This window comes from Crotalus tigris, unplaced genomic scaffold (assembly GCF_016545835.1).
Source record: "Crotalus tigris isolate CLP2741 ecotype Arizona unplaced genomic scaffold, ASM1654583v1 scf7180000024304.1987388, whole genome shotgun sequence".
NCBI lineage: Eukaryota > Metazoa > Chordata > Lepidosauria > Squamata > Viperidae > Crotalus > Crotalus tigris.
In genome coordinates, this window is record NW_024100476.1 from 1,101,756 (window position 1) to 1,116,197 (window position 14,442).

Consider the following 14,442-nt stretch of genomic DNA (forward strand, 5'->3'; position numbering starts at 1 on the left):
CTTGGACTCCTCCCAAGTATCCCCCCCCCCCGCCTTTCAGCAATGAAGAAAACCCAACTGCAACCAAGGTATATATTTTGTCCAGTTTGATGATGTAGAAGTTTATTTTATTTATTTATTTATTTTATGAGACTTATATACCGCTTTAAGTGCAAGCACTCTCTAAGCGGTGTACACCAGTAAGCAATATATATATATATTTACATTGCCCCCAACAATCCGGGTCCTCATTTTACCTACCCCGGAAGGATGGAAGGCTGAGTCAACCTTGAGCTGGTGAGATTTGAACCGCTGACCTGCTGAACACAGTCAGCTAAAGTGGCCCAAATGATTTCCGAGACTTGTTTTAATGGAATTCAGTCTACTGATAATCTGCCAGCTCTTTTTTTTTTTAATCACATGTCAATACAACTATAGGAAATCTATTATAAAACAGCAGTAACCCTTAATTCTAAAGTTGGCTTCCATAGAAGAATACACACACACACACACACACACACACACACCTATTTCTCACCCATTAAAGCACTGGGAAGCTGATTTTTTTTTATGATTTACAAATTATTTATTGCTACCAGCTTCCATGATCAATAAGTTAAGAAGTCGTATAGTGCAGCTCTCAGTGTATCAGTGGCAGTCACATTTAATGAATAGATGGGATAGTGTTTGGAAAACCCCAGAGGTGCTTTATTGTGAATGGGTGGCATATTAATTTAATACATACATAAATAAAATCTGTGGAAATCAATTTGGCTTCTATGAAGTAAGGGAGCAAGGATAGAAAAATGCTAAATAATGAAAAAAAAAAAAAGCCAGTGTGATATAGTGGTTAAAGCATCAGGCTAGAAACTGAAAGACTGTGAGTTCTAATCCCACCTTAGGCACAAAGCCAGCCGGATGACCTTGGGCCGGTCACTATCTCTCAATCCTAGGAAGGAGGCAATGGCAAATCACTTCTGAAAAAAAACTTGCTAGAAAAAAAAAACTTCAGGAACTTGTCTGGGCAATCTTTGAGAATCTGACATGATTGAATGGAAGAAAACAAAAATAATGAACAGAGCCTATCAAACATGTAGGAAGAAAAGAATCATAACAGTCTACCAATGCAAATTAGCATTTAAAGTGCTGCCACCTAAAAAGTCCAGCATGGCACAGGACTTGATTATTTGAAGGACTGCCTGTCTCCAATCATTTTTGCCTATCCAGTGGTTCTAATTTACATGAAAGATGGGACATGACCACTGAGATAAAGACAAGGATAGAAAAAGCTCGAACAGCATTCTTCAAAATGAAAAAGATCTTCTGCAGTCACAACATAAGCCTAAGACTGAAAATCAGGCTTGTCAGATGCTATATTTTTTCTATCCTGCTCTGTGGAGTAGAGAGTTGGTCTCTGACAGAAAGCCACCTGAAGAGACTAGAAGCATTTGAAATGTGAATTTACAGGCGGTTGTTACGTATAAGCAGGGTTGACAAGATCAGAAATGAGGTGATAAGCCGCCTGGGAAAGCCAAGGGAAATCACCAAAACAATTAAAAAATGAAAGTTAGAATATTTTGGACACGTGATACGGCACCCAGAAAAATATGGCACACTCCATTTAATCCTCCAGGGAAAGATTGAAGGCAAATGAGGTCCAGGCAGAAGAAGAACATCGTGGCTTCAAAATCTAAGGGACTGGTTTGAACAAAACTCAGCAGCACTTTTTCGTGTGGCTGCTGATAAAAACAGGATCGCCAACGTTATCGCCAACATCCGATAACAGATATGGCACAAGAAGAAGAAGTGAGATTAGGCAGAGTGAGGGCACTTGTATCTCAAACCATGTCACTTAGGGGGACCCCAGAAGTACTTCTTCTCTGTTGGGGTGCCTGCCCTCTAGAACAGTATTCCCCCCTAGAGACTGACATTTCTACAAGGGTTCTACAAATCTTTGAAAATGAGGCTTTGCTTTTATGTAGGTTTTGGGTTGTGGATTGTGCATCTACAACATATAGTGTAACAGCCACTATGTTGTAGATAATTCCTGTTTCTCCTCTGCAGAAGACTAGCAGAATGCATCCATGAACACCAACTATCAGCCAGAAGATATGATGAAAACTGCTTAATTTCACAACACATGGACATACTTAACTATAGTTTCAACTGGAAATGGTGAGCATCCTAGACCAAGCCAACTCCAAAAATGTTACAGAATTCCTGAAAGCCTGGTACTCAGACAAATCTGCCATCAACAGGCACAGTGAGATAAACAACATTTACATACCATTCAAAAGAGAATCAAAAAGTCAAAAAAGGAAACAAAAAGAACAAAGCTGTCATGGTTCTGACAGACAGAGACGAATAAAGCAGAACTCCGAGGCTTGCAAATTCCTCAAAGAACATGTTTATTAGTTACAAAGTATCAGCATATCAAAAGTGAAACCAAACCTAGAGACACATGTAACAATTCCCCAATACAAAGTTTAAAAATCCCTTCCCTAAAATTATGCAAGCAACTACGTTCCCCAATACATCTTCTTGGCGGGCTTTTTACGCAACGCCCACCCTGCAGTCTCAGGAGCAGCCGATGACCTTGGTTCCCACAGGACAAAAGATTATTGAGACTAGAGACTATGTGGCAACCGAAAATGAGTAGAAAAAATGGCTGCAGCCTTGCTCATTTGTACAGTTGACAAAAACATCTCCCACTAGCAATCAACATCCAGATGAGCAGATATTAACACCAAGATTAACACTAAATCAAAAATCAAAAAGTAAACAATACCCCAATCAAGCAACTACCAACGAGTTAACAGCAAACAACAATCCGATCAAGGAACCACCAAGAACACTCCGAGCAACACTGACAGGGCAAGCCACTAGTATAGAAATTAGAGAGCAAATCCCACTCCCTTCTAGCACAAATGATGTTACCTAGTTTGGTATTGAAAAGTCTGCAAGAAAATAACCAACCTCAAAGTGCACCAAGGACCCCACAATTATCTGTCTCTTTGTATCTCTTTCTCACTATCAACTACTTCTATGAATCTATGAATCTATCTATCTATCTATCTATCTATCTATCTATCTATCTATCTATCTATCATCATTCTTTTATCTTATCTGTCTAGCCATCTATCTATCTATCTATCTATCTATCTATCTATCTATCTATCTATCTATCTATTATCTATCTATCTACCCACTATCTACCTACTGATTCATCCATCATTTTTTTCTCTCTCTCTCATCAGTCATCACTGGGCTAACCCAACCTTCCCCAAGGTAGCACCCTTCAGGTATGTTTGGCTACATCTCCCATCATCCATAGCCAGCATGATAAGTACCTGTATAGGTAGTTCCACCCAGACTCTCATGTGTGTCCTTTTAAAACAAAATGACACAATTAAAATACCAATAAGGACCCATCCAATAATGCTGATAATTAGCCAAGGCCATTTTTGTCGAAGTTAGCTTTTCAGAAAAAAACAACAAAAAACAAATTTCCAAATGAGCACCTGTTTTTTCATAAAATTACTCTGCAGCAGGTCCTAAACCCCAGGAGAGGCTGCAGATGGTTTTACATTTGTAAGCCTGCCCTCAACAGCATTAATCTTAAATCAAGTGATGCTTCAGGAAGCAGCCAGCATTCTGTTCCAGTGCTATTTGCAATCTTCGTCTATGGCTGCAAACCAGAAAGATAATTAATTAGGGATTTTACTTTCCAGTTTTTTAAACTCTTCAAAACTTCTCAAGATATACCTACAGTACATTGAACAGATTTGGCTAATGAAGGGACTATTTCTAGAATGAGAACTTCCTGTAACAGTAAAGCAGGGAGAAGCGCCAGGTCAGATCCACCAAGCGAAACAATACAGTACAGTGGATCTGTTCCTATAACATGCTTAAACTGGGTTGATAGCGGGGTTAGTGGGTTTTGAGAATACCACAGAAGGATCAGTGGGTACCAGTCAGGCAATCCCCCAAAGTTAAAATGTAGGCCAACATAGATCAAACAATGCACAGGTTAAATTAACCCCAGCTACCGGAACTCCTTATGGAATTCATTATCACCAGTCAAAACACTGTTTGGCTGCACTGCCCAATAAAGAGAATGGATAGTGATATTTTAAAGACTCGTTGAAATTCTCTTGGCATAAAGATTTATGGCATATTAGATTAGTATATTGAATTTTTGACCTAGATACTATAATGGGAATCTGAATATTCTGAACCATTCATAAGTGGATTTGACTAAGGAGCCAATCCTTGTGTAAGTGTTTTGTGGGAACAGCACCAGAATATATGAGGAAGCTTCATGTTTGAAAAAAGAACCAAAAATATGTTAAAAGACAACATCAGAGAGTCCCCCAAACAGTCAGTGGAGTAATTGAGTGGCAACTGATTAAAGAAAAGCATTCCGGCTGGTTGCTTGGATAGATTTCAATATTTGCTGCAGATCCTAATTGTTTTATCTTAAAGTAAATGTTTGTACAAAATTCCACACATTTTCATTTTTTTAAAAAAGTAATGCCATCTTAACAATAAAGGATCTTGTTCATTTTCAAGAATTTTGTCAATTTGGTGTTCCCAGTAATTTTGGCTGCATGCAGACCCAAACTTTTGGCAAAGCTTCCAATGCATAATTTTGGACACTCAATCATGACATTGTAGAATAATCAGTCTGTGAGATTTCTCATTGCAATTATTATGGATCATCGCTCCATCAGCCAGATGTTCAAACTGGGTTTGGCATTTTTGTCTACCTATCAAATCCTTACCCAGGACCTGGGATAGGCAGATCTGGATGTTTCATGGTGTTACCGATATCGTCGCAGGATGGAAGCAGTTCCCAGTAAGGCCGCCTTTTGCAACTGACTGATGGCAAATCTGTCAATGCCAATGGTGCTCAGGTGATGCTCCACTTGTTTTGGGATTGCACCCAAGGTTCCTATTACTACTGGTACTACCATTGCTTGCCTTTGCCACAATCATTCTGTCTGTTATTGACACTGACATCGTCATTGTTATTCTTGTTGAAAGTCAAGTAAACATCACATGTCTACTTGTGTAGCTTGTCTGCAAATGAAATAACTCAAAGATGGACCAATGGTGTAATTCATAAAGCAGTTAAATATTATTAACTGGTTTCGTCCATTAGAAGCTTACTAAACATGTCTTGTTGACTTCAGGATCACCTTTATCTAACTGCTTGCAAATGGGGCACCTTGTCTTCTTCCTTGTCTTTGTTTTCTTTTGTCCATCAGAAGAAGGCAAAAATATTTAATTAGATTGGAGTCATTTATAATACCTTCTGGGCCATCTCAAGCCATAACGCTGGATGCCCCTTCAGAGTTCATTCCCATCAGCCAGGCCCTCCCCCCCCCAACATATGGGACCCACTTAGAAGCCTCCAGCCAAAGGTGGGGCTTCCCTGCTGAGAAAACCCTAAGCGACCAAGCTGAAAAGCTCTCAGTGTCGCTAGTGGAGGTCAAAGCAAACAACCAAACAACATCTGGCACATTGGGCCGGTTGGAAATCAATCAGACATGCTGGGTGGAGGATTGTAATTTTATGCCTGTTTGCACAAGGAGATAAATTGGAATTAAAAAATAATAGGTCTGTGTCATCTGCCAGTACAATATTGTTACGATCACGTGGCTCTGAATAACAAGCCAGGGCATCGCTTATAATGCTAAACTCTAATTCATAGGCTAATCTTTTACATTAATCAGGAGGTCCAGCAACTGGAGGTAAAGCTAGGGCCAATAAAAACATCTTCCCAGTCTAGATCCTTGTGATGGATTTCAGTTCATGGCTGCTCTTATGCAGAATTCAGATTTAGTCTCTCACATGTGAGGTAATGGAGTGAGGGAATAATAATAATAATAACAACAACAACAACAACAACAACAACAATAATAAAGTTGGAAGGGACCTTGGAGATCATCAAGTCCAACCGCCTGCTCAGGCAGGTAACCCTATATACCCTATGGCTGTCCAGTCTCTTAAAAACTTCCAGTGTTGCAGCATTCACCACTTCTGGAGGCAGGTTGTTCCACTGGCTAATTGTTCTAACTGTCAGGAAGTTTCTCCTTAGTTCTAGGTTGCTTCTCTCCTTGATTAGTTTCCATCTGTTGCTTCTTGTCCGGCCTCAGGCACTTTGGAGAATAGCTTGACTCCCTCTTCTTTGTGGCAACCTCTGAGATATTGGAACACTGCTATCATGTCCCCCCTCGTCGTCCTCCTCGTTAAACTAGACATACCCAATTCTAGCAACGATTCCTTATATGCTTTAGCCTCCAGTCCCCTAATCATCTTTGTTGCTCTTCTCTGTACTCTTTCTAGAGTCTCAACATCTTTTTTACATCGCGGTGACCAAAACTGGATGCAGTATTCCAAGTGTGGCCTTACCAAGGCATTGTAAAGTGGTGTTAACACTTCACATGATCTTGATTCTATCCCTCTGTTAATGCAGCCCAGCACTTTGTTAGCTTTTTTGGCAGCTGCAGCACACTGCTGGCTCATATTTAAATGGGAAGAGCAATTGTCTATGCGTTGACCACCAAATATTCTTTAAAGTGTGTCAAGCAGATGTATTGAGAACTGGATAAAGCACCATCTTCTCATTTGAAACATTTGAAATAATGTAAATCAGTATAGAGATTCCCTGGATGCAATTTATAGAAATTGTAATGAAATCAGTCACTTTCTCTCATCTCAAGCCACCTTACAGGGATGTTGTACAGAAAGTAGAGGATGGAGCATTGTATATATTGCCTTGAGCTGTACAAAATAAAGTTGGGACATAAATATCATCATCGTCATCATCATCATCATGCATTTTTTTTTGCAGGTGCAGAGTCCTTGTTTTTGGATCAATAAGCACATTTGTGTGATCAAATGCTGCATCCATGTCTAACTGGGCATTTTTCACATCCACATTTATTGTATTTTGCTATCTTTGCTTCAGCCTTCCACTTATTAAAGTGGAAGGTGATGTCGGCAACAGTTTGGCTGCTGCTCAATGGGTAGAACCTGTAGCTAATTTTTTGTTGCCCAGGTCCAGAATGGACTTCCAGAAGTGGCATCCACACAGAGAACTGGTTGTTCATATATTTGAATCTCACCACTGGTTTACCATTGTCGGCAATTCTCACTGTACTGTATATACTGTAGGACAGGGGTCCACAACCCTGGTCTGTGTCCCATGGGGAACCAGGACGTGGAAGTTGTGGGTGAGCGCACCAGCACATGAAGCTCCATTGGCGCAAATGGTGGGCGTACATGGATGAAACCATCCCCTTTCCCCCCTCTGTTGCTGCCACCGCTGCTGCTTCCAGCCCACAGAGCCAGAAAGGATGGGGAGTGCTGTCATAGGGCACAAATCTTGTAATAAATAAAATTTTGTTAACTCCCAGAACAAGTTGGAGTGAAAATGAATAACGTTAAAGGCTCAGCTGGAGCATTTTTCTGTAAAATCCTTGAATTCTTGGCAAAGACTTGGTTCTAACTATAGCAGAATGCCATCATTGTCTGGCCTTTAAGGTAGCTAAGTGTGTCTTGGAATTATTGTTTAGGAACTTAAAATAACCAGTCTTACTCATAGACTTGCTTACATGTCAATTCTAAATTTACCATGTTTTAATTCTGTATTTCTCCCCAGCTATTGTGATTAGGATCTTCATTTTCCCATGTGTAGATCTCCCTTCTGAAACATGTATTACAGATTATTGGCAGAATTCTTGAGGACCATAATTTTATTTATTTATTTATTTAATTAATTAATTTCTATGGCTTCTTGTTGTTTAAGTCTATCCTATTTTGTTCCACTGTTGGGATTAAGATAAAATCAAGATAGCCTTCCCTTCATTTTGTTATTTAGTCCAAATAACCCATTGAGTTCTGATCCACTACCTTCCCGTACCTTAACACTTTCCTTGATACTAAACACAGGTATTATTCCCCAGGTACATGGACAAGTGGACCCCATAGCACCATGTTTTCCAATTTGATGCTTGCCAAACATATTGAAGTTCAAATTCCAGTATTTATAGCTAGTGTAAACTGGACTAGTGTTTCAATTTCAATATTTTGATCAGTCCTTGAAGCACAAATTCTCCTCTTCTTCCTTGGCCACCTTAAGTCTCTTTCTGTGATTATTAAAATCTATGTTAACTAACCGATTGTTCCATTTATTTGTGGTTAATAATCATAATGCTAAGTTCACAACCTATCTTCTCACTTCCAATTGGCAATAAACTAGGATTTGATCCAGTAATTCAGCCTCTGGAGAGTTTCCATGAAGCTATTATAAAGATATTGCATCCAGTTTTGGTTGCCAGAATATATAAATATGTTGAGACTCTAGAAAGGGTGCAGAGAAGAGCAACAAAGATTATTACATGACTGGAGGCTAAAACATATGACGAACGATTTCAGGAATTAAGTATTTTTAGTCTAATGAAGAGAAGGACTAGGGGTGTATTGATAGTAGTCTTCCAATGATGAAAAAAGTAAGGTTCTACATTTAGGCAAGAAAAACCAAATGTACAGGTATAGTATAGGGGGTACCTTGGCTCAATAGTAGAGTAAAGTCCTAGTGGACAATCACTTAAATATGAGCCAGCAGTGTGCTGCAGCTGCCAAAAAAGCCAACACAGTGCTGGGCTGCATTAACAGAGGGATAGAATCAAGATCACGTGAAGTATTAATACCACTTTACAATGCCTTAGTAAGGCCACACTTGGAATACTGCATCCAGTTTTGGTCACCACGATGTAAAAAAGATGCTGAGACTCTATAAAGAGTACAGAGAAGAGCAACAAAGATGATTAGGGGACTGGAGGCTAAAACATATAAGGAACGGTTGCTGGAATTGGGTATGTCTAGTTTAATGAAGAGAAGGACGAGGGGGGACATGATAGCAGTGTTCCAATATCTCAGGGCCTGCCACAAAGAAGAGGGAGTCAAGCTATTCTCCAAAGTGCCTGAAGGCAGGACAAGAAGCAACGGATGGAAATTAATCAAGGAGAGAAGCAACCTAGAACTAAGGAGAAACTTCCTGACAGTTAGAACAATTAACCAGTGGAACAACCTGCCTCCAGAAGTGGTGAATGCTCCAACACTGGAAATTTTTAAGAAGAGACTGGACAGCCATTTGTCTGAAATGGTGTAGTTTCCTGCCTCAGCAGGGGGTTGGACTAGAAGACCTCCAAGGTCCCTTCCAATTCTATTATTGTTATTGTTATATCTAAGGAGCTGCCACAAAGAAGAGGAAGTCAAGCTATTCTCCAAAGCACCTGAAAGCAGGACAAGAAATAACAGATGGAAGCTCATCAGAGAGAGATCCAACCTAGAAATTAGGAGAAATTTCCTGACAGAACAATTAACCAGTGGAACGCCTTGCCTTGAGAAATGGTGGGTGCTCCATCACTGGAGGTTTTTAAAGAAGAGATTGGACAGCCAAGGTTTTCTGCTTCATCAGGGGTTGGACTAGAAGACCTCCAAGGTCCTTTCTAACTCTGCTATTCTGTATTTCTTCAGAAATAGTATGGCTTGAAAACTGATTCAAACAAAGGAAAGAGTTTACAGTAAGATATTTAGTTTGATTAGCCACAATACTGATTCAAATGGAAACACAGAAGATTGACTGGAGTTTAAACACCAGTTTGAAACTTCAAAAAAAAAATCAACAGCTTTATGTCTTTCCTTTTACATATAATCAACATGACTAGCCACAACTACAGATCTCACTGAGAAAATAATATGGAACTAGAAGCAGTTTTTTTGACCGGATGGAAGGCAAATAAAGATAAACAGGAACATGTGAATTATCTTGTGGGAACAAAGGCAGTGCCATTCATAAATGGGAAAAAAGCTGCTGAAATTTGGAGATGCTCACCCTTCTCTTTCCATTAACAAGCCCATTTAGGAAGCAGAGTATAAAGAGTGGGATAACTGCGCCTAACAGGCTGGGCTTAACATCTGTCATGCTGGAGATCTCTAATGTTCAATTGAATCCTATTGTTTTCTGATTATTTGACTCCATTCATTGTCATTGTGAAGGTTTAATCAACTATTTGCAGTCACGTGATGTTTTAGAGTCATAACTGGAACAATTGACCCACAGTTTTAGATCAAAATACCATGTTACAAAACTGAATGAAAGCATGACTTGTGAACAAATGCTCAGTAATAATTTAATTAGTCTGGAAATTATATTCTTTCACCTTAAACTTACACCACATTTTCAAGTGGGAAAGAAAAAAGATGAAAAAAAATGCCTTATTAAGAAGAGCAATATACAGTATGCTGTGAAAGGACAAAATAATATTTTCTGTTTCTTATTTAGAAAATCATATGCCTTTTGCAGTCAATACCTATCTGTGACAAATAGATAGTGTTTGTCTAGTATTTGGAAAGCAGGCTGACAAATCACTTTTTTATGCTTTTGTAATCCCATAAAAACATATTCCTTAAAACTATTGTTCAGCTATTCTTTGTAAGTAAAAGCTCAACTTCTGTGTTAAGCAAGTTGTGAGAATCTCCAGATCCTAATGCTTGCTTTGTTTTCTGACACTCTCATGTCCTCTTCGTTCACATATAATAGCCCCTTTTCCCACCCACCCCCTCTTCCCCCAGCACTTTATGGCAAGTGAAAAACCCAGCAATGTGTCAAAGCTTTTTTGCTGAGCTGCAGAAGCTGATTCATTGGGAAAAAAAAATAGACCTTTGCTTAGTTGTGGTGATTCTTGTGGGGTCAGGCCAGACGCTGCTCCAGATGGCAAGTTGTCAAGTCAGACAGGCCGGGCTTTGGGAGACTTTTCAAGAGACCCAGATTGCAAGGTCAGGATTTTCCTGTACACGCGCATGTGCATCCTGTTCCCAGGGCAGTGAGGTGCTGGGAGAGAAACAGAGGGCCACCCGCCCACCTGCTGCAACCTGTTCAGCTCTTGCTGCTGCTTCTATAAAGACTTCCCTGACTTGTGACTTGGGCTCACAGCCCAGGGAGAAGAGGCGAGAGAGCTCTCCTCTGCTGCTCTTTGCGTCAGGTCACCAAGGACCTGAAATGACAGCTATGGAAGACTGCTGCTAGACCTTTCTCCTACCTTGCCTTCGTAAGCAGTCCTTTGGGGCAGAGGTGCACCAAAACTCTTTGAGATACAGTGAGCACTCAGCTCTCCCTGTAATTTTCTTAGCCTTTTAAGTTGGAGTCTTTGAAGGCAAAGATGCTGCTTGCCTCTTTCCAAAGTGAGAGGAAATGAAGAAGACCAAGATTCAAGATTAAAGATGGGGAGAATGACCAGGTTTCGCTCTTGGTTTGTCCAAAACAGGGACAATTTCGTACCTATTGAATTATGTAATTTGGGGAAGATGGTCCTTTTCACAATAAGTCCATTCTCTTGAAGTTGAGGAAAGTATTTTCTTTCAAAGACCTATTGCAAGCAGAGTTTTTTTTTCCTGATAGCTTCAACAAAAGCTTCGCCCATGAAACCCTGCAAGCCAAACCCTAAGGAGACCCCCAGTGCAGATGCCAGCTTCCCCTGCGGCAGTGAGTCAGGCTGTGAAGGGAAAGGCAGCTCTGAACGGCTGGAGAACACTGCCCGGCGCAGGCTTGCTGCCAATGCAAGGGAAAGGAGAAGGATGCAGGGGCTCAACACGGCCTTTGACCACCTCCGCAAAGTGGTCCCCCAATGGGGACAAGACAAAAAGCTCTCCAAGTACGAGACTCTCCAGATGGCGCTCAGTTACATCATGGCCCTGACACGGATCCTGGCTGAAGCGGAGAGGCTCAGCGCACAGAAAGGCTGGATTAACTTTCATGAGGAGCACTTCCATGCTTGCTCAGGTCAGAAGGCGGCTGTGGAGACCGAGTCCTGTGCTCCCAGACTTTTCCACTTCCAGCCTGATCAATTCTAAGTTGATCAACTACATCGCTGTGGATCTGGGACAGGCTCGCTTTCTCACTCTTGTGAAACATGGCAACAAGAACTGAACAGCTGCACCAGGTACTCTTGATCTCATTTGATTTCATCTTTGGAACAAATTGATCTAATTCATCTTCTTTTGGGGGAGATAATTTTTCCCCTTCCTACTGTTTATCTGTTAAATATATACAATATCTTCAGGTTGTATCATTTTGTCATTATGCAATTTTTTTGGGGTAGTTATACATGTCTGACTACCATACCTTCTGTTTTCATGATGATATGTTGATGAAAGCAAAGCAGGATAACAGTAACAATAACAACAAAATTAATCCAGTTTTATGTATGGAATGAACAAGTTTGCTTATTGGAGAATGTAACTGAAATTTTAATCAGGATGATTAGATATTCAAATCTCCATTAATTCTTAAATTGACAGTGTATTTTATTTTGTTTCCTCAGTAATTGTATATTATACAACAGAAAATAGAAATGATATTCTTTAGTCCGCAAAGAAGTAACTTCCTTAAACTTTGTAAGTTTGTCCGTATAGGTTCTTCTAAACCAAACTGTGCAAGTTTTACTTAATTGCAACTCACAATTTCTCAGAGTGTAAACCTAGAATGAAGCTAATTTCAGTTATAGTCTTTGTTTAAATATTCTATATGCTGCTATGAAAAAGATTAGTCCATGTTACATGATGCTATATATAAGATGCTTGCATGAAAATAAAATTTCACAATTTGTGATTCATAATGAGCCTGATTGTTTTTTTACATTGTTTCATTTCTTTTACAGTGTAAAAGTTTTGTAAACTACAAATAAACACATTTTTCTCATACAAAATGTCTGTTATTAAAAGTGGTGGGCATCCTCTATTGGGAGCTAGGTATGCTCTAACATAGAAAGGTTCTGTCCATTCCTTTAGATGGATAACATACATAAAAAAGGAATTTCCTAATTTTTTTTTGAGGCAATACTGCATCCAAATTTGGTAGTACAAAAAAAATATTTAGACTTTGGAAAAAGTTCAGAGAAGATCAACTACAATGATCAAAGGCCTGGAGACTAAAACATATGAAGAACGACTGCAGGACTTGGGTTTGGCTAGTCTAAAGAAAAGAAGAAACAGGGGTGACATGATAGCAGTATTCCAGTATTTGAGGGGCTGCCACAGAGAAGAAGGGGTCAAATTATTCTCCAAAGCATCAGAGGGAAGGACAAGAAACAATGGTTGGAAACTGCTCAAAGAGAGAAGCAATCTGGAATTAAGGAGAAACTTCCTGACAGTGACGACAATCAATCAGTGGAACAGCTTGCCTCCAGAAATCGTGGATGCTCCATCACTGGAGGTTTTTAAGAAGAGGTGGACAGTCACTTGTTTGAAATGGTATCGGTTCTCCTGCTTGAGCAGGGGGCTGGACTAGAAGACCCCCAAGGTCCCTTCCAGCTCTACTCTACTCAACTCTCTACTCTACTCTACTCTACTCTACTCTACTCTACTCTACTCTACTCTACTCTACTCTACTCTACTCTACTCTACTCTACTCTATTCTTCTCTTCTCTTCTCTCTACTCCATTCTACTCTACTCTACTCTACTCTACTCTACTCTATTATTCTATTCTGTTCTGTTCTCTTCTGTTCTGTTCTATTCTATTCTATTCTATTCTGCAGTGGACAAAGACTTGGGTGATATAAATTGAAATCCACCCTCATCTATGAAAACTAACCAGATGATTTTTAAATGGTCTCTCTTAGTCCAACTGGTAGAGCTGTTGTTGTGGATAAATATCGGAGTAGAATTTGCTGCATTCTCAGCGGAAAAGAGATTTAAATCTGAACTGTAATCTTTGTCAGGGATGTGTGCAGAAAGGATCATTCCTTTGCTTCATTGGCTGGCTGTAGCTCCATCATCAGGTCAGTTGAATAACAGGCATTGGGAGGGGCCCTTGAGGATTTCCAGACAAGTCACTTCTGTTTTGTTGCTGATTAAATTAAGCATTTTTGCTAGTAGACAAACTCAGCCCAGTGTGTGTGTGTGTGTGTGTGTGTGTGTGTGTGTGTGTGTTTTCTTTTCCCATATTCCCTTAAAACCAATAACCACCTGCCTTGCTGATTTCCATGGTCATCTGAGCCAGCAAGAAATTGATTTCCTGGATTTATCTTGTGCAGTGTGATGGGTATATTCCTGCCTAAAGCCATATGAAAAAAATGACAGTCCTCTCTTTCCATCCACGGACATTACCATGAGTCTAAAAAAATATTTAAATATTTTAAAAGGAAGAAAAGAAACTAGCAAAATGACAGAGCGCACACATTTCAAATCCAGGGTGCGAATCCATTTCACTTGACACATGATGATATTTTGCATTATACAACTGTTTATGACCAACAAGTCACTTTATAGCAAGGGTGGGCAACTGTGGCACCTTTAAGACCTATGGACTTCAACTCCCAGAATTCCCGAGCCAGCTATGCCAAATCTGGGAGCTGAAGTCCACAGGTCGTAAAATTGTCATAGTTGCCCAG

General features: G+C 39.9%; 1 protein-coding gene across 1 annotated transcript; it reads left to right on the forward strand.

The window, feature by feature from the left end:
* The first annotated feature begins 11,446 nt into the window (after positions 1-11,446).
* On the forward strand, positions 11,447-12,465 carry ATOH7 (atonal bHLH transcription factor 7). Its single transcript, XM_039324682.1, has one exon. It carries the CDS (start codon positions 11,473-11,475, stop codon positions 11,902-11,904), a length of 432 nt encoding a protein of 143 aa, XP_039180616.1. The 5' UTR covers positions 11,447-11,472; the 3' UTR covers positions 11,905-12,465.
* The last annotated feature ends 1,977 nt before the right edge of the window (positions 12,466-14,442 follow it).